At 37.7% G+C, this 21,717-nt stretch overlaps 3 protein-coding genes across 9 annotated transcripts; 2 read left to right on the forward strand and 1 right to left on the reverse strand.

Annotated features, from left to right (window-relative positions):
• The first annotated feature begins 201 nt into the window (after window positions 1–201).
• Window positions 202–3,097, forward strand: gpr75 (G protein-coupled receptor 75). Its single transcript, XM_079635248.1, has 3 exons — window positions 202–264; window positions 353–439; window positions 1,038–3,097. The coding sequence occupies exon 3, from the start codon at window positions 1,151–1,153 to the stop codon at window positions 2,810–2,812; it is 1,662 nt and encodes a 553-aa protein (XP_079491374.1). The 5' UTR covers window positions 202–264; window positions 353–439; window positions 1,038–1,150; the 3' UTR covers window positions 2,813–3,097.
• Window positions 3,098–3,718: 621 nt separating this feature from the next.
• On the reverse strand, window positions 3,719–13,367 carry erlec1 (endoplasmic reticulum lectin 1). Of its 7 annotated transcripts, none has more exons than XM_079635252.1 (15): window positions 13,072–13,367; window positions 9,193–9,346; window positions 8,572–8,676; window positions 8,387–8,467; window positions 8,030–8,107; window positions 7,513–7,567; window positions 7,387–7,439; window positions 7,084–7,307; window positions 6,286–6,439; window positions 5,913–6,074; window positions 5,773–5,832; window positions 5,537–5,661; window positions 4,885–4,962; window positions 4,727–4,802; window positions 3,719–4,579 (listed from the first exon to the last, which is right to left on the reverse strand). In XM_079635252.1, the coding sequence occupies exons 2-15, from the start codon at window positions 9,319–9,321 to the stop codon at window positions 4,508–4,510; spliced, it is 1,452 nt and encodes a 483-aa protein (XP_079491378.1). In that variant the 5' UTR covers window positions 9,322–9,346; window positions 13,072–13,367; the 3' UTR covers window positions 3,719–4,507. The 7 variants fall into 7 exon arrangements, with proteins under 7 accessions (XP_079491378.1, XP_079491376.1, XP_079491381.1 ...); XM_079635250.1 differs by lacking the exon at window positions 13,072–13,367 and adding an exon at window positions 10,037–10,178; XM_079635255.1 differs by lacking the exon at window positions 13,072–13,367 and adding an exon at window positions 10,037–10,068 and having other exon boundaries at window positions 7,513–7,564.
• On the forward strand, window positions 12,437–21,356 carry agpat4 (1-acylglycerol-3-phosphate O-acyltransferase 4 (lysophosphatidic acid acyltransferase, delta)). The gene is made up of 9 exons (XM_079635262.1): window positions 12,437–12,786; window positions 14,939–15,157; window positions 15,639–15,808; window positions 16,810–16,971; window positions 17,434–17,587; window positions 17,748–17,850; window positions 18,094–18,169; window positions 19,098–19,296; window positions 20,668–21,356. Exons 2-9 carry the CDS (start codon window positions 14,980–14,982, stop codon window positions 20,757–20,759), a joined length of 1,134 nt encoding a protein of 377 aa, XP_079491388.1. The 5' UTR covers window positions 12,437–12,786; window positions 14,939–14,979; the 3' UTR covers window positions 20,760–21,356.
• The last annotated feature ends 361 nt before the right edge of the window (window positions 21,357–21,717 follow it).

Raw genomic sequence — 21,717 nt, forward strand, 5'->3', positions numbered from 1 at the left:
TGCTGAGAAAACTATTTTGACTTTATATCAAAGGACTAATCCAATTTAATCCACAATAAGAATCAGACAGACGTGTGTATAAATAAAAACGTAATATAAAGGAGTCATGTTTATGACAAAATATTATTCAAATATAACATTATATAAGCATTAAATAGATAATTAAATCGCAAACAAAATTAGGCTCTTTGTGCTTTCTGAGAGAGCATCCTGTTCTCGCGGGCACGCGCTTGCTGTCCATTCAAGGGCTTCAATATGTTTCCAGTGAGGCGCGCCCACTCTCCTTCTGCGCATTAAATTCACTCTGTTTTTTCATTCTCATCTTATGCTGTGATACTCTTTCTCCACCTAGGATGCTTGTATCGTTCATGTACTTTGGAGATTCATACAAATGTGGAAAACGCGGCGTCGTAAAAATGGCACACATAGGGAATCCATGGTAAGGAAATCATCATTTTTCGCCAAGTGGAGCAAGAAAGCCGCATGATTATTATGTGCGACCTTGTGTAGACTGAACGGTGTATTTAGTATTATACATTTATAGAACGTTTGTTTTAATGGCGCATGATGATTATTTATTTATTTGTGTGTGTATGTTCTTCAAAGATGGGGGACTGGATGCAATTTTGACACAATTTTATAGGCGCCGCACATTCACCTGCAGTAATATTACTCTTAACAGAGGTTAAAGGATAATAAAAGCTTTCAGATACTATGCAGATTGTTGCAAGCATGTATTCTATTCATCTTAATCGATAGATTTGTATGACGGGAGCGCGCACAGATGAGATCAAGTACAATCACCGTGATTCTGTTTTTATAGAAAATCCAAATAATATGTGCATCAAGTGATGATAAAGATATCACATAGAGTAAAAACGAATCCCTCGAATGGATAAAAAGCCACTAGGCCATTGACATAGTCATTTTGTATGTTAATGTATTGAGTTAGCTACAATTAGGCCTATCTTATCTTACTTAATGCTTCATATTGTCTATTACTAATCAATATTTCCTCATCCCTTGTGTCCTTGCAGCAATCCAAAGGGTCTGTCATGAACTAACAGCACAATGGGAGTATTAGCTCGCTCTTGTGTGACCTAAAGGCAAGATGGGCAACACTCTGAGGCTGTGACCACTTTGCATCCCCATGTGTACCATGAACAGCACAGCTTGGCCTTTGGACCTGGCAGAGTTTGTGAAACCTCGGGGCTTCAACAGCTCCCAGAGCCAGTCTGCTTCTGCGAGTGGCTGGGCCTTGATCCACACGGCTACCCTCGCCTCCTGCTCCTTCCTGTTGGTCCTCATATTTTGTCTCGGTTCTTATGGCAACTTGGTGGTCTTCTTGTCCTTCTTCGACCCGGCGTTCCGCAAGTTCCGCACCAACTTTGACTTCATGATCCTCAACCTGTCCTTCTGTGACCTGTTCATTTGCTGCGTCACTGCGCCCATGTTTGCACTGGTGCTCTTTCTGGATGCGGGAGATGCTAGCGGCGGAGTGTCCAAGGGCTTCTGCTTTGCCTTCCACCTCACCAGCTCGGGCTTCATCATTATGTCCCTCGAAACGGTGGCTGTGATCGCCCTGCATCGGCTTCGCATGGTCCTGGGTCAGCAGCCCAACCGTACGGCCTCGTTCCCCTGTACTCTGGCCCTCACAGCACTCTTATGGACAACCAGTTTCACACTGGCGGCGTTGGTCACCTTGCGAGCGTATCCCAGGAGCTCCGGGCCTTGCCTGCCTCACTTTGGCCTTACTGGCAACAAGGCCAAGTTAGTATTGTATGTATACATTGCGGACTTTGCTTTCTGTGTTGGTGTGGTTTCGATTTCCTACCTTATGATCGCTCAGGCTTTGAGGAAGAATGCACAGGTACGGAAGTGTCCCATCATCACGGTGGATGCGACGCGTCCGCCTGCTTCTCATCCACCGCTCATCGCAGCTGGTTTTGAGGGTATGCAGTGCACAGTGCAGGTGCCCTCTCTGTATCGCAACCAGACGTACAACAAGCTCCAGCATGTCCAGACGCACCCCTTCACCAGGAGGACCAACCAGCCCCTCGTGCCCGGGGCCGCCACTGGAGCAACCTGCTGCCAGCTGGTCTCCACCGTCAACTTGGCTACGGCCAAGGATTCGAAGGCTGTGGTGACATGCGTGGTGATCGTCATCTCCGTACTGCTGTGCTGTCTACCACTAGGTATCTCCTTGGCGCAAGATATGGTGTCACCGGAGAGCAGCTTCGTCCACTACCAGTTCGAGCTCTGCGGATTCGCCCTTATTTTCCTGAAGTCTGGAATCAACCCGTTCGTGTACTCGCGCAACAGTGCTGGTCTGCGTCGCCGTGTGCTCTGCTGCCTCCAGTGGGTGACCCTGGGCTTCCTATGCTGCAAGCATAAGACACGCCTGCACGCTATGGGCAAGGGAAGTCTAGAAGTCAACCGCAACAAGTCCTCGCACCACGAGACCAACTCTGCGTACATGCTCTCGCCGAAGCCCCAGAGGAAACTGGTTGACCAGGCTTGTGGACCCAGTCACTCCCGGGACAGCATGCCTAGCCCCTGTGCAACCGCTAGACGCAAGCCCCGACCCCCGAGCACATCTACGCCCATCAACACTCGCATAGAGCCCTATTACAGTATCTATAACAGCAGTCCGTCAGCAGCACCGAGTTCCCCCAACAGCCTACAGCCGGTCAACTCTCAAACCACAGCCTTTGCCAAAAGCTACGTGGCTATGCACTACCACACCCACCAGGAGGCGCTGCAGGACTTTGACAGCACGTCGGCTCATCAGATTCCCATCCCATCGGTCTGAGCTGTGGAACGTCATACTGCTTGCTCAGCATCCAAAGGGGAGCATTTATAGTGTTTGCTTGTGGTTTGCTAGTGGTGTTTTGCTCAAGAGACAATGTGCATCGAGTATCCAATAAAAAGGACAACTAGTTGTCGCTTTCCCCAAATTTGTTATTATTGTTGTTTTCTGGACTGAAGTATGTTCTATTTTTACATTGACATGGCATTTTCATGTAATAGTCTTCGCTCAGATTATGTATTTGTGAAACATCCTACATTTTATATATGAACTTATTAAATGTTTTGCAAGTGTATCTTGACACCTTCTTTATCCGTTGAAAGCAGATATTTAATGTACGCTGTGTTTGCTTTGTCAGTCATATCTTTTTTTAGGCATTCATGTCTAAGCAAAGGATGAACGTTATGTAAGAACATTAGTTCTCTGTGAACAAAGCCTATCCACAGAAAGAGACACTAGCGCCACCTAGTGTATGCAAATGGACCTTCTGGCAAGTTCTTCCAGTATTTCTCCATAAGAAATATTTTGTTTCTGTTATAATGAATAACACCCTAATGATTCTACCCAGGAAAATAATTTTCATTGTAACATAAATGGAAAAAGAAAATGTATTTAATTTACTTGGCAAAATGGTCTTGTACAAAAATGGGTCTAAACATTATTGTTTCAAGATACATTTACTTGAGAAGCAAAATTAAGACATAATCGGGTTTGACATTTTAAAAAAATATCAAGAAATATCTGCCAACTCGTTTTCTCAAGGTTTATTTTTCTTGCCTCATTAGCAAACGTACAAAAATCTTGTTTTAAATATAAATAAATCATTATGCTTCTCAAGTAAATGTACCTTGAGATAAATACTAAGAGTATTCAGTAATATGTTTATATGGGAGTATAAATCTTCTGAAATGACTTGAAATCATATTTTATTCAACTAAACATGTGCATGCTTAGTAACAACCAGCATTGCAGTCAATGCAATGAAATAATCTGTCTTGATATAAATGTGTTAGAAGAGCCCTCACCAAATACTATGTACACTAAGTGAAAGTTACTAGAAGAAATCTTAGAAACACACGAGTGATTACATTTAAGTGAGGGTAATCAAAATACTGTACATAACTCACTGACCCTTGATTTCCCCAAAAAAACAGTTTAATTACATTCAATTTCCTTTGCATATAAGATAGTGTACCGGTATTTCCCTTGCAGTTTGCGTTGAACAATGACTTTAATCACTTTTAAAAACTTGATAATAACATCTCCAGCTGCACAGTGTCAATGGGAAGTTGGACAAAATAAATAATGTATACTTAAAACAGCTGACCATCTTGTATATCAATTGATTAAAAGAACAAATTAATGATTTGATTAGATTTTAGAGAACTGCCGCCAGCCATCTAAATGTTACAAAGCATGAAAAAAAGGCCAAACAAAAAATATTCTTCACCAGGTTTGAGATTTGTCAATAAAATATTGAGAATTCAGTCCTAGCTGCATCTCCAGGTTTAAAAGTGTCACTAAATCTCCTTTAATCTTCACAAAAGAAAGTGCAGTCAGTGAGGGACTTTCTCAAAAGGTTGAGGTCTGAGGTTCAGCATGTCCATGTAATCTTCATGATCTATTGAACCAGACTTTATATCTCCCTCTTCTTCAAAGCAACTGTTTATTCCTCCATCTCGTTACCAATCATGCAGGCTAGCTAGGGATTGAAAGAAATCCATTTTCATCTGCAGTGTCCAAGATCTTGCATATTACAGGAGACTCAACCTGTGGTAGAATGATAACCAGGATAAGGGTTATTCAAATGAAACAATCTCTTTTTGTAACATTAGCATTGATAATCAAAACACAAAGTGCTCATCACTGGAAACATCTAGGGCAGCATAATTATACAAAATTCAGTTTGCCACTCACCCCAAGAATATACTGACAGGTCTGAGGTTCCAGCATGTAAACTGTAACAGCATGAGGAGAGTCTGACTCCTTACACCTGAGACAGAACGGGTAGGTGTTAGTGGTGGCATTCACAAAACCGGAAAATCACATGGCATCATGAAGTGTGGGTGACTCACTTAAGCTTGACTACAACCTGTCTCGGATTCCCTGTTAGGTCGCAAACATCTCCATGGCCATAGAAGTGAGAAACGATCCTGAGGTATCAGCAAAACAACATGCATGAATTATTCAAATCTGTAACATTATACATACATATATATATATATATATACATACACACACACACAGTATATGTTGGAGATACTTTTTTTTTGTTTAAGAAATCAATACTTATTCAGCAAGGTTGCATTAAATTGATCAAAAGTGACGGTAAGACATTTGTAATAGTTTTTTCTAAACTGAAAAAAAAAAAAGTATGATTGTTTCCACAAAATATGAAGCAGCACAACCGTTTTCAACATTTTAATAAGAAATGTTTCTTAAGAAGCAAATCAACATATTAGAACAATTACTGAAGGATCATGTGACACTGAAGACTGAAATAAGGAATAAAGTATGTTGAAATATATTAGTTATTTTAAATTGTAATAATATTTCACAATATTACTGCTTTTGCTATATACTTTATCAATCAAATACAGCCTTCGTGAGCATGAGAGTTCTTTTAAAAACATTATAAAAAATACCCCTAACTTTTGAATGGCAATATATATGCGCGCGCGTGTGTGTGTGTGTGTGTGTGTGTGTGTGTGTGTGTGTGTGTCATACTTGACTTTCTGCACTCCATCGTCTTTCAAATGATAAGATCGTGCCACGTTCTTCTTGGCCCAGTTCATATGATCCTCAGTGTTCCAGCTGCCCACCACCACAATGTTCTTCCCTTGCTCTTTATCCTTCAACCAAAAGCACAACATACTATTTACCATCTCTCATAATCCAAACATTTACACTATACTGGAAACTGCTATAATTTGTAAATAATTCAATGATTTCACAACTCTTACCTCATGATACTGGTGTACATGTTTTCCATAACAAAATTCATACTTCCACCATCCAACCCCCTAGACAAACAAAAATATGTTGAGCTGGGAACCCAACTAAAAGATCAACAGAAACAGAAGAGAAATCTATCCATCCTCACCCCGTGCAGACAGTACGAGCCGCTCAGGAACTCCTTGATCAGCTGTTCATCAGTTAGACGAGAGATGTGAGTGGTGCCAACGGTGACCTGGGCTTGACCGCCCACTGTCAGGGGCTTATGGGTAGAGGTATACGCCTCTTCCTTCACTGGAGGTTTGTCCTCCTTAGCAAAGGAGACAGAGAGAGATTATTATTTTTACATAAAGATTTTTTGTTCATACAACTTTTTTCATATAATTGTTAATGTCCTTTAATACAGACCAACTTGAAGAGTCTTTTTGAAACTATTTATAGTGGCAATTATTCATTACCACCCCATATTCCTTAAGTGGGTTGGTGTAAATGCAGAAGATAAAGGGCAGGTCCAGACTCACCCTGGATCCCCTCAAGTCCCGTTCGATGTTTGAGCTGAACGGTGGTTTGAGCAGCTCTTCCTGTTCACGATCCAGCTGGGACAGACTCTGAGGTCTGAGAGGGGAACCACCCAGAGCCTGACAAAAGATGTCGTTCACTGGGGAGGACTTGAACCTGAGGAGAAATGTGTCAAAGGACTACAAATTTACTCACCACGAACAACACTTTCAGTCAAAACTAATATTGTGGGTCTCAGAGCACGATGAACATATAAAAGCTAGAACACATAACAACGAGTGAAATCTAGATCATCATATAGGTCGCATTTTGAATTAAAGTGATTAAAAATAGTGTTAAATGGGTTTGTCTTGCATTAAAGCATTTGTACGTGCTTTATGAAAAGACTTCTTGTCTGTGATTAGCTTCACTTGTTCCTTTGTTTCCTGGTGAGAACAGGATTTATGACATTATCATATTATATATTTTATTGGAATTATATTCTTTTTTATTTATATTTCCTTATTTTGTTGGAAAAAACTATGTGAACTTTGTGTGTGTATGTATATATAGTATGTATTGTACTATTATTATTTTGCTTTTCAAAGTACATTGTAAGTGAGGGAAATATAATCATACTTGACTTTCTGTGTTCCATCGTCTTTCAAATGATGTTTCACTTTTTCATTTGATTCTTTGAGAACAAGCCTTATGACGTTATCATATTTTATGTGATAGTTTGTCCATGTGATGACACCGAAATCTTGATTGAGCTGAGTGTGTGAGTGTATGTGTGTGTGTGTGTGTGTGTGTGTGTGTACCTGTAATTGGGGTGAGGACAGAGGAGAGGTGTGAGCACCACCACTTCATACTGACAGCTGACAACCTCAGCGATTGTGAGGATCTCATGCTTCGCCTCCGGGTGGCAGACGTACAAAACTGTAGAAGTGCGAGGATTATTCTGTCTCACAGAGCATTCAGTCCCATGCCCCATCTCTACAGGAAAGTATGGAGTGAGCTGACCCTCTATATTCTTCGTTGGCACCTGGGAACCCACAGAGAGTTAAAAAAAAAAAAAAACTCATGTCACACATTTCCTATCTGCATATCTAACAGTGACAAACCTCTGTGTCTGTGTTTGATGCTTCAGAGTCTTCAGATTTATCAGTTTCTGATTCTAAGGAACAGATAAAAAAAACATTAAACAATTGACAGAACATGTAAAGTAAAAAAATTAAAAATTGCCCAACCTGCACTCTCTTTTTTATTCATGGTCCCCAGATAGTATTCCTGAACGTTGATCTTCTGAGGGACCAGAGACTAATAAGACCACTGAAATATTTATATTACTCAGAAATATCTTAAAATACTACAAATAATCTACCATTCAAAAGATTGGGGTCAAGGATGCATTAAATTGATCAAACGGGATCGTAAATCGTTTCACAAAAAAAAAAAAATAATGTTTTTATAGATATGATTGATACTACGGTAATAATAAATGTTTATTATTCACCAAATCAGCATATTTAGAATGATATCTGAAGGATATAAATAAATGACATTTTAAGATGTATTAAAATAGAACACATTTCACAATATTACTGTTCTTACTGTATTTTAGATCAAATAAATGCAGCCTTGGTGAGTTTTAGACGTCTTTCACAAAATTGAGTGGTAACATATGCATTCATAAACATAATACAAGAAACACTTTAAGGATCTGCCATGTTCTTTAACAGAACACATCAAAAACAGTGGTTTTACCTGCCCCGTCTCCTTCTCCTCATGGTACTGCCGTACATGCTTCCCATGGCACACTTCATATGTCCAGTATGACTCGATCTGCAAGACACACATGGTGATGAGCCTGTCAGAAGGCCGAATTGTGGCCACAATAAAAGTACCTCATATAACTAGGAAAAGATCAACAAAACCAAAGCAACATAATATCTTATTTTGTTGATTTATTCAAACATTTGTAAAAACAAGCTCAATTCTCTTTAAGCAAAAATACAATCTTTTTCTTATTTTGGGGTGAAATGTGACCTAGACATTATGTGAGAGTCAAGCATATTTATAAAGTCAGACTCGGATATACAGAAAGTGAGAACTGAAACTCACTCTGTAGGAGCAGCTGCTCTGTTTGAATAACGGCTCCAGTAGCATGGCTGGACTCGGTCCGCTATACTCCTTCGCATCACCCTTCAAAGAAATTGATCAAATTAAGTAAAATAAAACTAAACTAGATGATACATAGAATAGCTCAAGATAATTGTAATTTAAAAATCCACCATGCATAACCACACCTCGTGATTGCTGGACAAAGATGGCAATAAACACTTGTACTTTTCTTTTTCCGCAGTTGTCATGATAACATAGTTATCTTTTCTGTACAGGCCTCCAGATGTTGACTGTGTAATGAAAAGGGATATTATTGCATATTTAACTTCTGCAAAAATCAATAACAAAATCCATGCCCACAGTACCAGAGAAATAAACCAGACAGCTCTACTTGCAATTCATATACTTTAATACAACATAATGCTTAATCATTTACTCGTCCTCAAGTTGTTCCAAACCTGTAGGGGTTTCTTTCATTCTTTTGGTATCCAGACAGTTGATGGCACTATGGAAGTCAATGTGTGCCTTCAACTGTCTGGTTACCAACATTCTTTAAAAAATACCTTCTTTTGTGTTCAGCAGAAGAGAGAAACTCAAACAGGATTGGAACAACATGAAGGTGAGTAAATGGTGACAAAATGTTCATTTTGGGGTGAACTATCCCTTTAACACACTACAAGACAGTTCAAAACAGGACACGTCCAGCTGTTATGAAGCGACCTTAACCAACAAACTGACAATTAAACAAACAGCATATGTTAGGCTGTCGTGCTAAATATATGAGTTTATTAGATGTTTGTACTCACCAGGGTGAAGTCTGATCCGGGCCATTTGATTTTGAAGGGGATCTCATCAGAAAACACAGGAGATCCTGCACGATTTGCAGATACTCCAAACCAAATCAAGCCCCAAAACCATCGCCAAAACACCCCCATCGCCCCCGCTGAGCCTCCGAGAGCGCTATCCGGACATCAGAAAGAGACAGATGGGAATGAAGGGTCAGAAACGCAACTACTGCAGGTAATCAGTGAGATCTAATAGATTACTGACTACTGATAGTTTGACATGAGTTAAAACAGGAGCTTGGCTTGCCACGTCCATTTCCGGTATCAGACGGAAGTTCCCCTCAACCAATAGCGCGAGGAAGGCGCGTGAGCCGCTGTTTACGCTGAGATAACAACTGAATATTTGTATTTTCGGTGATTACGAAACCATTTTTTAAACTTAAAAAAGGCAGTAAAGGGTCCATTTGTGCTACTCAATAATATTTTAAGAAACAAGTGTATTCATAAGTAATTCATACACTTGCACAAGTGTATTCATAAGTAAATAATCTCGTAATTTATCGTTACATTTTTTATTAACTTTTTTTAGTTAAAGCTTTTTTTTTTTTTTTTTTTACATACGTGTATAAATAGCAGGCCTAAAGTAATTCATTAAAATATTTCTTAAATGATTTTTCTCCAATAATTAAGTGTCAGAATAAGCTCCCATACAGCTTTAAAAAAGCAAAGTCATCAAATAGCTTACTTCTAAAATGTCTCAGAAACCTGATTTATTGCTCTTTTCATGTTCCTAAACGTAAGTTTGGGAGGAGTGAGCCAATCTAATCTTTCAATCAACAGCCTGAGTATATAAGCAGCCACTTACCTCTCTCTATCATCAGCTGTTCCAGTATCCCTCCACCCTTCAACTTAGGTACTTGCCCTTCATTTATCATATCCTACATTTAGCCACTGGGGGGGTATATCAGAGCTCGAGTTGAAGCTGCTTCATCGAGCCCATCTTCAGTGGACAGCAAGCCAAATAAGTTTAACCTATTATCCTAAAGATTTTATGGGCAAACAAACTCGTTAACAACAAATTAGGACTCAAATAATGTCTACAATTACATATTTTAATTAGTTTGTATCTTGTATGAAAACATAATATTTTGGATGCTGCATGCCACTTTTAGATTAACTTCGACCCAAATATTTTCAGGCTACCATGTCTGTATTTGCTTGCTCTAAAAATAATTTAACTATATTATTATGCAGCATGATAAATATAGACTAATCGTTTTGCATGCATTTCAATCCTATCTTCTCAAGAGGCTATTCTCTGATCTTCTGCTCATCTCTGCAGTCCCACCAGGCTTCAGATAACCTCAGTAATTGCTTACATCAGATTGGGCATCCTTGGTAACTTCCATCATATTTCTCCTGGGTCTTCATTCTAAACCATCAACCACAAATTGCTCTCAAAGCTGGCATAAATGGGCATGCCATTTTCACATCTGCACCATGCAGGGCCGTTTCTTCGCCCACTGGGATTCAGTGATTGGGCCCTTTTGCTTCTCTGTCTACAATACATTTTTCATTTGGTTGCAACACATATTGTGAATTTACTAGTTCCATAAGCAGCCAATTTAATCTGAATAGTCTATTATCCAGAATAATGGCAGGCAAAGATTGGTTTAATTTCCCTTCTAGTGAAGAGCTATTTCTGTCATCTGTCTCACTTAAATAGCCTTTCCACATGGTTTTTGGATCACTGAATAAATTGTAAAATGTATTTTCATGTTATAGCAGGTCTTTTGATGCTTGCAAGGAAAGTAAAGCCAAGAGCTTTGAGTGGAAAGTGGACCTCAGTATTCACGTAGAGCTTTCAATAGTGCAATCATTGAATCTTTGTTTCGTGGGATTCACTGTATCGTATTAAATAAATGTCCTGGTTGGCGGTGTTTGATGACAGTTTATACTTTTGTAGAATCGAATGTGACAAACAGGAAGTATTTTTTTAGGTTTCATCTCTGTACTAATATTTAGGTCATCATTGTGCCTGAATACAAATTCTGACAGCTGTGTTACAAGGCTTTTTTGTTAGAAAAAAAAGCATGTTGATTCTTTCTCTATTGCAAAATGTATATCTACTAATATTCTATAAAGTGTTTCTCTCCACAGAAAACATTCCTTTATGTTTCTCTCATTTAAAAAAAAAGAAGAGAGTCTTCTGTCTCTGAAATAAAGCCCAGCGTAGCCCTTCATATCCAGTAGAGAGCGCAATTGTTCTGATGATTGAGATTGTACAGAAATAGCTTTATTACCAAGTATGTTTACACAGAAAGGAGATTCCACACAGAATGACAGCGACAAGACAGATAATAAAAAATAGAATTAAGTGAATACAAAATTAAAATATAAAAATACAAAATAGACAATATGTGTGTATGGGTCATTGACAAATAAAGCTTCATAAAAGTTTTTTTTTTTAATTATGCAATGGATATATATTTTTGAGTCATGAACAATGTGTTTGAATAAGTTTCAATTGTTAAATAAAATTGAAAGTGTTTACATTAATTTTGTGGCATTTTACATCAGGCGGTACAGCCAAATAATGGTTTGTATATATTTACATACTTGTACCACCTGACATGGAGAGTGTACCAACCTACCCATACTTGAAATCGGCTGTTTTTTACCAGTATTTGAGAGAGCTCTAGCCTTTGGATGATTCATTAAATGTTTACTATTATTACCTTGTCAATTCATAATAAAAGAGCTATGTTTGAAGTTGTGCCACCTTGAAATTTGAGAATATAGGCCTATACAGATTGCTGGACTAAAGTTTTTCAATTAACTCAACAGCTTTAAAACTGCTGAGATTTATTTGAAGAAAAAAAAATTATATGAAAGGTTTTGAGCCTAAAATGATGCCATAGTATTTATTTTTTATTTTATAAGACACCATTTTTAAATAGTTTCCCTATAGTCTGTTCATTTGTTCAGACAGTTGCACCACCTGACATTTTGCAGATAACAAAAAAAATTTTTTTATTTAAATATACTAAAATAATTTAAAACTAAATAGGTGTTATATAATAAAGTGATTTATGTCATGAATTTATCAAAGTATTTTTAAACGAAATAATGCACTTGGACAAAAATATGGACGTCATGTCATTGACCCATCTGTATGTTGCAAATGCAGGGGAATGTAAATAAGAACTATGGTGTGTGTTAAAATAAATATAAGTATAAATAGTAGGCTACACCACATAGTGATGCCCTTTTGTTACCAACGTGCTTGGCAATTATGTTCATCTGCCGGTCAAAGTGAACAGTGTGAAGCAGTGTGTTGGCCTTGGAAAGAGCAGAGGAAATGACATAATGACCTTCTGAAGTCATGGCCACGTTCCAGCGCTTGAGTCAGTCTTCGCACACACAGGCAGCGTCTCGTCTTGGTGCCTGGGTGTGGTCTTTCTCATATTCAGCTCAATATACCAACCTTGAAAACTAACATCAGCCCGTCCAACTTAAACATCCTTCAGATTCACATCTCTCACGCGCTCCCTAATCATCACCATATGATGAGACGGCTGCTCTACTACTAACCGCGCGAGCAAGGGACAAAAGGTAATTCTAACACAACAGCGGTTTTTGTCTTCTGTTTAAAGAAAAAGTGCTGTTCTTTGCTGCGATCCACATGTGCTCGATGTTCTCAGTGTCTGTCTGTTCACTCTGGATGCTCAATGCAAACAAAATTAAACTTTTAACTGAAATACAGAAATATAAAAGTTTTATTTGATACTGTAACAAATATAGGCTACTGTGAATGTACATCAGATGTTTCTAACCGAGTCAGTTCTTTAAAAATAGAAAGATACTTTTTTTGTTGGTTAACTGACATCTGTAGCCTACCTGCTGCTGGTGGGTTTAAGTTTGCGGTTCGGGGGTTGAACTGGTTCTCCAAGGCGCACCTTAGTGACTGTTAACAAAACCTTTACAGAACAGATTAGCGGTCTCGGTCTCTCTCTCTCTCTCTTTCTCTTTCTCTCTCTCTCCCTCTCTCTCTCTCTCTTTTTGGTGGGGTGGGGGTTAACCTAGCTTTTTGTGAACGAATCGTTTTCGTCGAATTCTATGCAGTGACACTGACTCACAATTTTCGTTCACTCTCTCTCTCGCTTTTGAATCTCGTGATGTTTGCTCAATTAAGAGACTGACTATCCAACTATAGCTTTCAGGACCTATACTTGCTTACATTGGTTTAATCGGGTTGAATCTACTGAACGTACACGCCCTCTCAATTAGGCCTATCTATAAACGGTGTTTTGAGTCGATATTCGGAATTTCGAAATGAATAATTTATTTGATATTTTATTAATAATTGTGTTGTTGTTGTTATTGTAAAAAAATAATAATTCTCCTTTCTGAATGATTATGTTTCAGTCACTCTGTATTCAATTACTCACTTAAAGTGCTACTTCACCCAAAAATGAAAATTATCCCATAACTTAAGCTAATACCCACAATTAAGCCATAGTATATGACAATTTCTTCTTTTAACCAATAGTTATAACTAAATTATGGTTGCTTCTTTCAACCATAATTATAACAACAATTATTTTTGGGTAAACTAATCCTTTAACGCACAATAATCATTTGTTGCCAGGTAGCTATACTTATTTAATGGGGGATCCTCCTCAAAGGTTTAAATCAGTGACTGAATTTGAATTAGTCTCATCAATGAACCGATTCAAAAGATTTGAGTCACTGGAACTAATGCAAAGAAGTTTTTACATTTTATAAATTAAACAAATAATCTGGTACATTTCTACACGTTTGACCGCAAATATTTGTAATGTTAACACTATTTGATTCAAAGTTCACACTTTTTTCTGTCACCAATAGCATAACCAAAACACACAGTTGACATACAACCCCATAAATGTGACATTTCTGTTTCAGCCATTGGCATGTGTCCTGAGAGACTTTCATGTGTAAGAGCTTGCAACAATGATAGGGATGGGATTCATCTTGCTCTTTGTGTTATCCTAATATTCTCCTCAGTTTTCATGCAAACATTGCTTTTGAATGAACTGTTTACTCTTGAAAATGGAGCATCCCCACACATAGCAAGAAAGAGATGTCTGTGCTAGACATCTTTTAAGGGATTTTATTAACTTGGTAAGTAACCAAAACAAACAAACCGAACCACAAACCGAAAGTTTCTGGCGGTTTATTTTTTATCAGAAAAAAGGTTTGCTGGCTTAATGATTTGGTCACACAGATTCTTGAGTCAAAATGGACCACTTTTATAGTGCTTTTTTTATTGTCTGTGTTTGTTACAAATCTTAACTTTTTTTACTTCACTGAAAACAACAACAGCATATTGGTTTGGAAGAACTGGCAGGAGAATAAATAATGACACTTTTCCTTTTTTGGTGAACTATCCAGGACCATACAAATAGCCTTTGGGAAATGTAGATGTTTGAAGAAAAAAAAACACACGCATTGAATATAGAATAACTAAACTATTTAAAATGTCTACAACATTTGAGTTCATGCGGAAAAAGAAACCGACAACAACAACAAAACAGGAACTTAATTCCTGTTTGTTGCAACCATGCAATTTGAATATTGGCTCAGGTAGATTTCCATATTTCAAATACAGTTTTCACATGTGCAATATATCTTGGGAGGTACCATCCAGCTTTATTTATAAAAAGCATTCTTCTGGTTAATATGACAAGTTAATTAATCTGTTTTTCTCTCTCTCTCTGCACAGGGTTTTGTTGGGACAGGTGAAGTCAAGACTACAGGATAAGGATGGGAATCATTAAAGTGCTGAAAACTCAGTTGCTGTGCCATCTCATTATCTGTTATGTGTTCCTGGTCAGTGGGGTTATCATCAACCTGCTGCAGCTCTGTACTCTACCACTGTGGCCCATTAACAAGCAGCTCGCTCGCAAGATCAACTGCAGATTGGGCTATTCCATTTCCAGTCGTAAGTCCTGCAAAGCTGTCACCTGTGGGTTCACCTCCCAAAGAAAGAGACTGTCCTAACCAAGCATGATTTGACAAGTTTCCAGTGTTTATTTATTATTATTATCCTCACTGAAAAAAGACATACTGTCCTGCATGAAGTGAACAAATCACATAAAAGAGTATCAATAAATGTGTCACAGTCATGGAGATCATGATTATCATGTCTTTCCTGGTTAAGACAGATTGTATTGTACAATTTAGCAAATGGATACACACCACCTGAAACCATTATTTCCTGTTTGAAAACCTCAATGTTGCAATGAGGGTAACAAAACAGGAAGTGCATATTATTGTAAACTGCAAATTGCTTTGATGTTTATTTACATAAATACACAAATGATCAGCGTGTTGGACTACCGCAGATCCATAATTATGTAAATTCACTCTGCATTATGAATATATGCATTATAATTTTTTTTGTATATTTTTTTGTGTGACAGAATTGGTGGCATTGTTGGAGTGGTGGTCTGGGACAGAATGCACACTTTACACAGATCCGGAAAGCTGTTCACTCTATGGCACAGAAAGCGCCATTGTTGTCCTCAATCATAACTTTGAAATCGATTTTATGACCGGCTGGACCATCTGTGAGAGATTTGGTGTTTTAGGGGTAAAAAAAAAAAATCACTTTCCCACACATTGACCCTTTAAACGCATACCTCGGGTCTTTAGTGACCCGATACAATATCACTACCCTCCTTTATTTAAGTTATACATCAACCGTCTTAGTATTCCTCAATTGATTCATTATAGCTAAACAAATTATAAAAGAATGCCTGTTTTCCCATAATTTTTTTGTAAAAATTTTATTGGGTCACTAACGACGAGGTGTGTAACAGTGTTAATATATATATTTTTTATATTTATTGACTTAATATGTGCAATTCACCGTAATTTCACAAGGTGGAAATGTCTGATACACAATGATGAAGTGAGTTACCGCAGGCAGAAAACAAAAGAATAGAAAGTATCATCAGCAAAGCTGATGAAAGCTGGATGGTACCTCCCAAGATATATTGCACATGTGAAAACTGTATTTGAAATATGGAAATCTACCTGAGCCAAAACTTTTTGAAGATATAATATCAGTGATATTAGTGTCACTTGATGGTGGATCTGGTAAAGAATTTGTAAGCAATCAAAATATTGACTTTGAATATGTTGAAAATGGTAGTTCTGATAATATGTTTGAGATGGCGAATATGAGCCAGATGCTGAATGTACTGGGAAATGAGCTGTGACAAGGACAGTGATGATGGTATAAAACATCTGCTTAAACTGAACCCTTTCAAGCTCCAAAGGGTAACAAAATATGCTCTATTTTATTCTTCTGTAATTGTTACTCTAATATCAGGAGAGTTTTATTTTATCGTGAAAGGTAGAGATCCATCAGTGTTGGATATAGATCCGGGTAGCTAAAGACCTGAATATGTAATAATGATTGGCAAAACATTCATAAAGGGTTAACAGATGATTCTAAATGAGAATTATGTTTTTAAACATGAGTATTACTCATTTTTAAGACTCAATATCTTCATGATGTTATAAGACATAGGCTATATGTCGTACTGCCACATAATATTTTAAATTTTTATCATATTCTGTTTTCAGAGTTCGAAGGTGTTGGCAAAAAAGGATCTTTCCTTTGTTCCTGTGATCGGCTGGATGTGGTACTTCCTGGAGATTGTCTTCTGCAATAGGAATTGGGAAGTGGATCGCAAGAAAGTAGTGGAGAGCCTGCGCAACCTTCGTGATTACCCAGAACATTTTTGGGTATATTTGTAAAAAGTCTTATTGCACATTGTACTCCGGTGTCAATGACATTGTATTACATTTCAGATTTCACAGTTTCTTAACGCACAATTAGTTGAAGGAATAGTTCACCTGTTCACCCAAAAAATGATTTACTCATGTTTCAAACCTCATATGCTGTTATTTTTGTGAAACACAAAAGGAGATTTTTCGGAACAATATGCAGGCAACTTTTTCCATGTGATGACAGTTTAAGTAAAAAAAATTTTTTTTTCATTATTCACTAAAAGAAAAGTACATTCAATATGTTTGTGAAATATTACCCAACTCTTAACAAATACACCAAGGCAGGTTTGGTTAGATTAAAACAATTCTAGTATGATTGCTCTGTTAGTGCGGTTTATCCTGTATTTTTACTAAGCTGTTCTGTCCTTTGTTATATCTCCTATGTGGCTGATGTTCATTTTTCTGATTCGTCTATAGTTCCTGCTGCACTGTGAGGGCACACGATTCACAGAAAAGAAGCACAAGATTAGTATGGAGGTGGCAGAGAAGAAAGGTCTCCCCAAACTCAAGTATCACCTTCTTCCTCGGACCAAGGGCTTTTCTATCACGGTCCAGAACCTCAGGGGAAAGGGTGAGAGCTTCTTGACCATTAAGTAATGACAAACCCATAGCAGCAGTTTTATTGACCTTCCAACGATGCTATTTAAATGACTGTAAATACACAACATGCGAGAAGTCTTTCTGACTAAGAAGGATTTGGCTCTCTGACTTGCTTTGTGTCTCCTCTGTAGTCAGTGCTGTGTACGATTCTACACTTAATTTCAGAAACAACGAAACGCCAACTTTACTAGGGGTGCTCAACGGGAAAAAATACCATGCTGATATGTATGTGAGGTAAGAATGACAGAAATAATCATTCAAAATAATTTAACACATCCCTTCTGCAATATTTAACAACAGGTTGTTCATGAAATGCTCTGTGATTATGTCTCCTGCTATAACAGAGTTCAATCATTCTCCATAATCATTTATAAATGTTTTAGTTTGAAGTTTCACTTATGAATGTGTTGTGAGTTAAGACCTTAGGTCCTTTGCGAGATCAAGATAAACCATCTTGGATTTCCTTGTGTTTGTTAGGCGAATTCCTCTGGATTTGATCCCAGAGGAGGAGTCGGAATGTGCGGCCTGGCTCCACAAACTCTATCAGGAAAAAGTAAGTGCACTACCTGCCTTAGTTGGAGGTGATTTTGTGCTCGTCAGTGTTATTTAGATAGCATTTTTATTATTATTATTCATATATTATTTTTTTTGTATTTTTGTTATTTCAATAATTGGTAAATTTTTTTGTCACCTTATCTTTTACTTTTTCTCTTTAGCTTTATTTTAGTTTGAGTAATTATGTATACTTGTAGAACAATTTTATTTCAGTATGTTGCCAAGGCAACATTATTTTTTTTATCTAATATTTTATTTCAATTAATTTTTAAAATAGTTGTTGTTTTAGTTGTTAAAATTCTGTCATTAATTACTAACCCTCATGTCGTTCCAAACCCGTTAGACCTTCGTTCATCTTCGGAACACAAATTAAGATATTTTTGATGAAATCCGAGAGCTTTCTTATTGGCCGGCGCCAGCATCACTTGATGCGTTGTGGTGCTCACGTGAACATCATCAGAGACTGACACGGAAGAGAAGAAATTGTTGAATAAAGTCGTTACTTTTGGTTTTGCACACCAAAGTATTCTCGTCGCGTCATAAACTTAAGGTTGAACCACTGTAGTCACATGGACTATTTTAATGATGTCTTTACTACCTTTCTGGGCCTTGAAAAGGGCAATTACTTTGATGCCTTTGGCTGGTTCAGAAAGCTCTAGGATTTAATTAAAAAAAATCTTTATTTGTGTTCCGAAGATGAACGAAGGTATTACGGGTTTGGAACGACATGAGGGTGAATAATTAATGACAGAATTTAAATGTGCTGGTGCTGGTATTAGCATTTCAGTTATTATTAGCTTATTAATAGGACACAGTCAACTAGAAACTAGTAAAGCAGTTGCCCATGAACAGTAACATGGACAGTTAGGGAAATCGGGGTTGAACATGGAAATTAAGGGATTTTTTGTGTGTGTTGTCTCACTCAGGATGAATTCCAAGAGCATTACACACGGACAGGCCGGTTCCCGGGTCCCATTACGAGCCCCCCACGCCGACCTTGGGCCCTGCTCAACTGGCTGTTCTGGGTCTGTTTGCTGGTCTACCCTCTCTTCAGGCTCTTACTGCAACTGGTGCTGTCAGGGTCCATCTCCACCGTCATCTGTACATTTGTCTTCTGTTTTGCAGGTACTTGGCATAAGGGCGTGGGCATTTCCTACTGATTAAAAAAGCTGGTGTAACAAATAGCAAAATAAAGAAATAGACCTTTAAAATTGCTGCAGATATTTTTGTGGTCCAGCAACTAAGGAATTATATACTGCTGCTATTTTCCTCCAATCTGTTTTTTCTTTCAAAAATAAAATATATATCTATATTTAAAGGAGGCCTATTAGGTTATATGGCAGTAAGTATATCAACCATTTCTATCTGGATTTACAGCATGCTGGTCACTTCATAAGTGCATGGATAAATAAAATATCATAGCATGTGTGAGAACAGTTTTAAAGATTAATTTCAGCTGTAAAAGTTTTATTGAAACACCAATTGCACACAAAAACAAATCTTGACCTACATGACTCAGTTATACTATTAGAAATCATGTATAATTGATATTTTGTTTAAATTAAGCTTTCATTTCTCCTTTGCTTAATACAGGGTTCCCACACCTATTGACCAAATAATTTTCATGATTACTGAGTAAAAGGTGTTTTAAAATGATTTTGTAGATGATAGCCAAGCATTACTTGATTTTGGAGTGTTTAACATAATAAAAAAAATACACATTCACAAAATTTCCATGACTTCTCCAGGCTTCAAAATCACAGGCTTAAAATTTCCTGATGTTTCCAGGTTTTCCGTGTCTGTGGGAACCCTGTTAGTATTATGACAATGATCTAATGCAGCGGTTCTCAACCTTTTAGACTCGATTACACCCATTGCCCGACACAATATTTGAAGTCCCTTCCATATAAACATTTTCAGTATTTCTGCTGTAATTGACGTACCTGCTTGTTTTCCAACTTTATTATGACCATATCAAATTACACACAATTAATTTTCTCATTGTCATTTTATGTAGCCTATATGATAGACATGTTGCACTTAACTGTATTTTCCTTTTTTGAAGTGATTCCAATCATATTTCAAGCAATTCAAAACCATCATGGCGAACAGCACGCATCTGAAGTGTCTCAGCTGAAGGAAAGATCCATTATTTATTGGCCAAATTTTCTTATCGGGCTGATAATGATTACATAAATTAACATATATCAGCAAATACCGATATGGTGGCCGATATATCATGCATCCCTATGCATAATTAGAGGGGGATAAAGTCCTTTTTCGAATTTTAACATTATTAAAATAATTTGTATAATATATATATATATATATATATGTATGTATGTATGTGTCCACCTTAAAAGATTGCAGATGCCCCCTGATTGAGAACCACTGATCTAATGAATGATATAGACAGTGCTTGTAGCCCTAGTTTAGTTATGGAGCATGCTACTGTGACTGGCTGTTGCGCTGACCAATTTTTGCTTTTATTTTCAGTGTCAGTTGGAATCCGCTGGATGATCGGACAGACCGAGATTGAGAAGGGTTCGAACTACGGGAATAAAGAGGTGCAGTTGAACAATAACTGAGACTGTCACCCACCAGGGAAACAAGATCATGCTACTGTACTGTGATGAGGGCACTTTCACAACAGGATCTGGCATTAGCAAAGTGAAACCATATTCTTAAGTGAAATTTGAGGAACTCGTCACATGAAGCATTTGGAAAGACATTTAAATCATTAAAAACACTTCTGTCATGACAACTGTCGGAGTGATTGGCATGGTAATGGGTATAATAATGTCGTATGTTTGGTCTTGGCAGAATAGATCTGCTACGCTGCTGCTTTTATTGCTGCTGCTAATACATACACCACATTATTGCTTTTATTGCTGCTGTACAATATAGAGTACATGAATTACCTGTAGCAGATCTATACAGGTGGAGCTGGGGAAGGTGGAGGGTTTCTGAAAGCGCACTGCACTGCTAAGGCAAATAACCAAGTATTTGAAGGTTGAGCAGCAAGCTTATTGGCTATTGATATGGTAGGAACAAATCAGCTGTGCCCTTTAGATAAAAGGACCTGTATTTTCTGCACCATCTAGTTTCATGCCAGAACTTTGTATTTCACTATTTTTATTTACATGTTTTTAAACATTTTTAAACAAAAGACAAGTAGGCCAATTAAAAAAAAACTGTCTGTTTATTAATATTCTTTTTTTAAATATTGCAAACACTGTTGGAGGAGCAGAGAACCAGCAGTTGATGCCAATGTAAGAGCATGTTTGTCCACCCGTCCGAGTGCAGCAGCAGAAAGGCGGAGTCAGACTGGCCTCTTCCCTCTCATTGGTTGATTATGCTCTTGTACACCCAGATCGTAAAGGCACCGCGTTGTCCAGCACGAGGCTGAGCCGACGCAACAACTACTTTTAGGCTTAAATATGACTTGTTAACAGTGGGCTCTGCAGCAAGGCAAACAAAAATACAATTTTAAGAAAACTAAAATTTAAAACCTTCTCTACTGTGACTTTCAGCCCCAGATTTGTA

Source organism: Phoxinus phoxinus (genome assembly GCF_949152265.1).
Source record: "Phoxinus phoxinus genome assembly, chromosome: 14".
Lineage (NCBI taxonomy): Eukaryota > Metazoa > Chordata > Actinopteri > Cypriniformes > Leuciscidae > Phoxinus > Phoxinus phoxinus.

Bases quoted from the DNA above. Each gene is read 5' to 3' on its own strand.
- gpr75 (XM_079635248.1), top strand. From the start codon at position 1,151: ATGTGTACCATGAACAGCACAGCTTGGCCTTTGGACCTGGCAGAGTTT.
- erlec1 (XM_079635249.1), bottom strand. The intron at 5,833-5,912 runs GTGAGGATGGAT...TTGTTTGTCTAG, and splicing joins GCTCGTACTGTCTGCACGGG to GGGGTTGGATGGTGGAAGTA. The intron at 5,662-5,772 runs GTAAGAGTTGTG...TTTTGGTTGAAG, and splicing joins ATGTACACCAGTATCATGAG to GATAAAGAGCAAGGGAAGAA.
- agpat4 (XM_079635262.1), top strand. From the start codon at position 14,980: ATGGGAATCATTAAAGTGCTGAAAACTCAGTTGCTGTGCCATCTCATT. The intron at 17,851-18,093 runs GTAAGAATGACA...TGTGTTTGTTAG, and splicing joins CATGCTGATATGTATGTGAG to GCGAATTCCTCTGGATTTGA. The intron at 18,170-19,097 runs GTAAGTGCACTA...TGTCTCACTCAG, and splicing joins ACAAACTCTATCAGGAAAAA to GATGAATTCCAAGAGCATTA.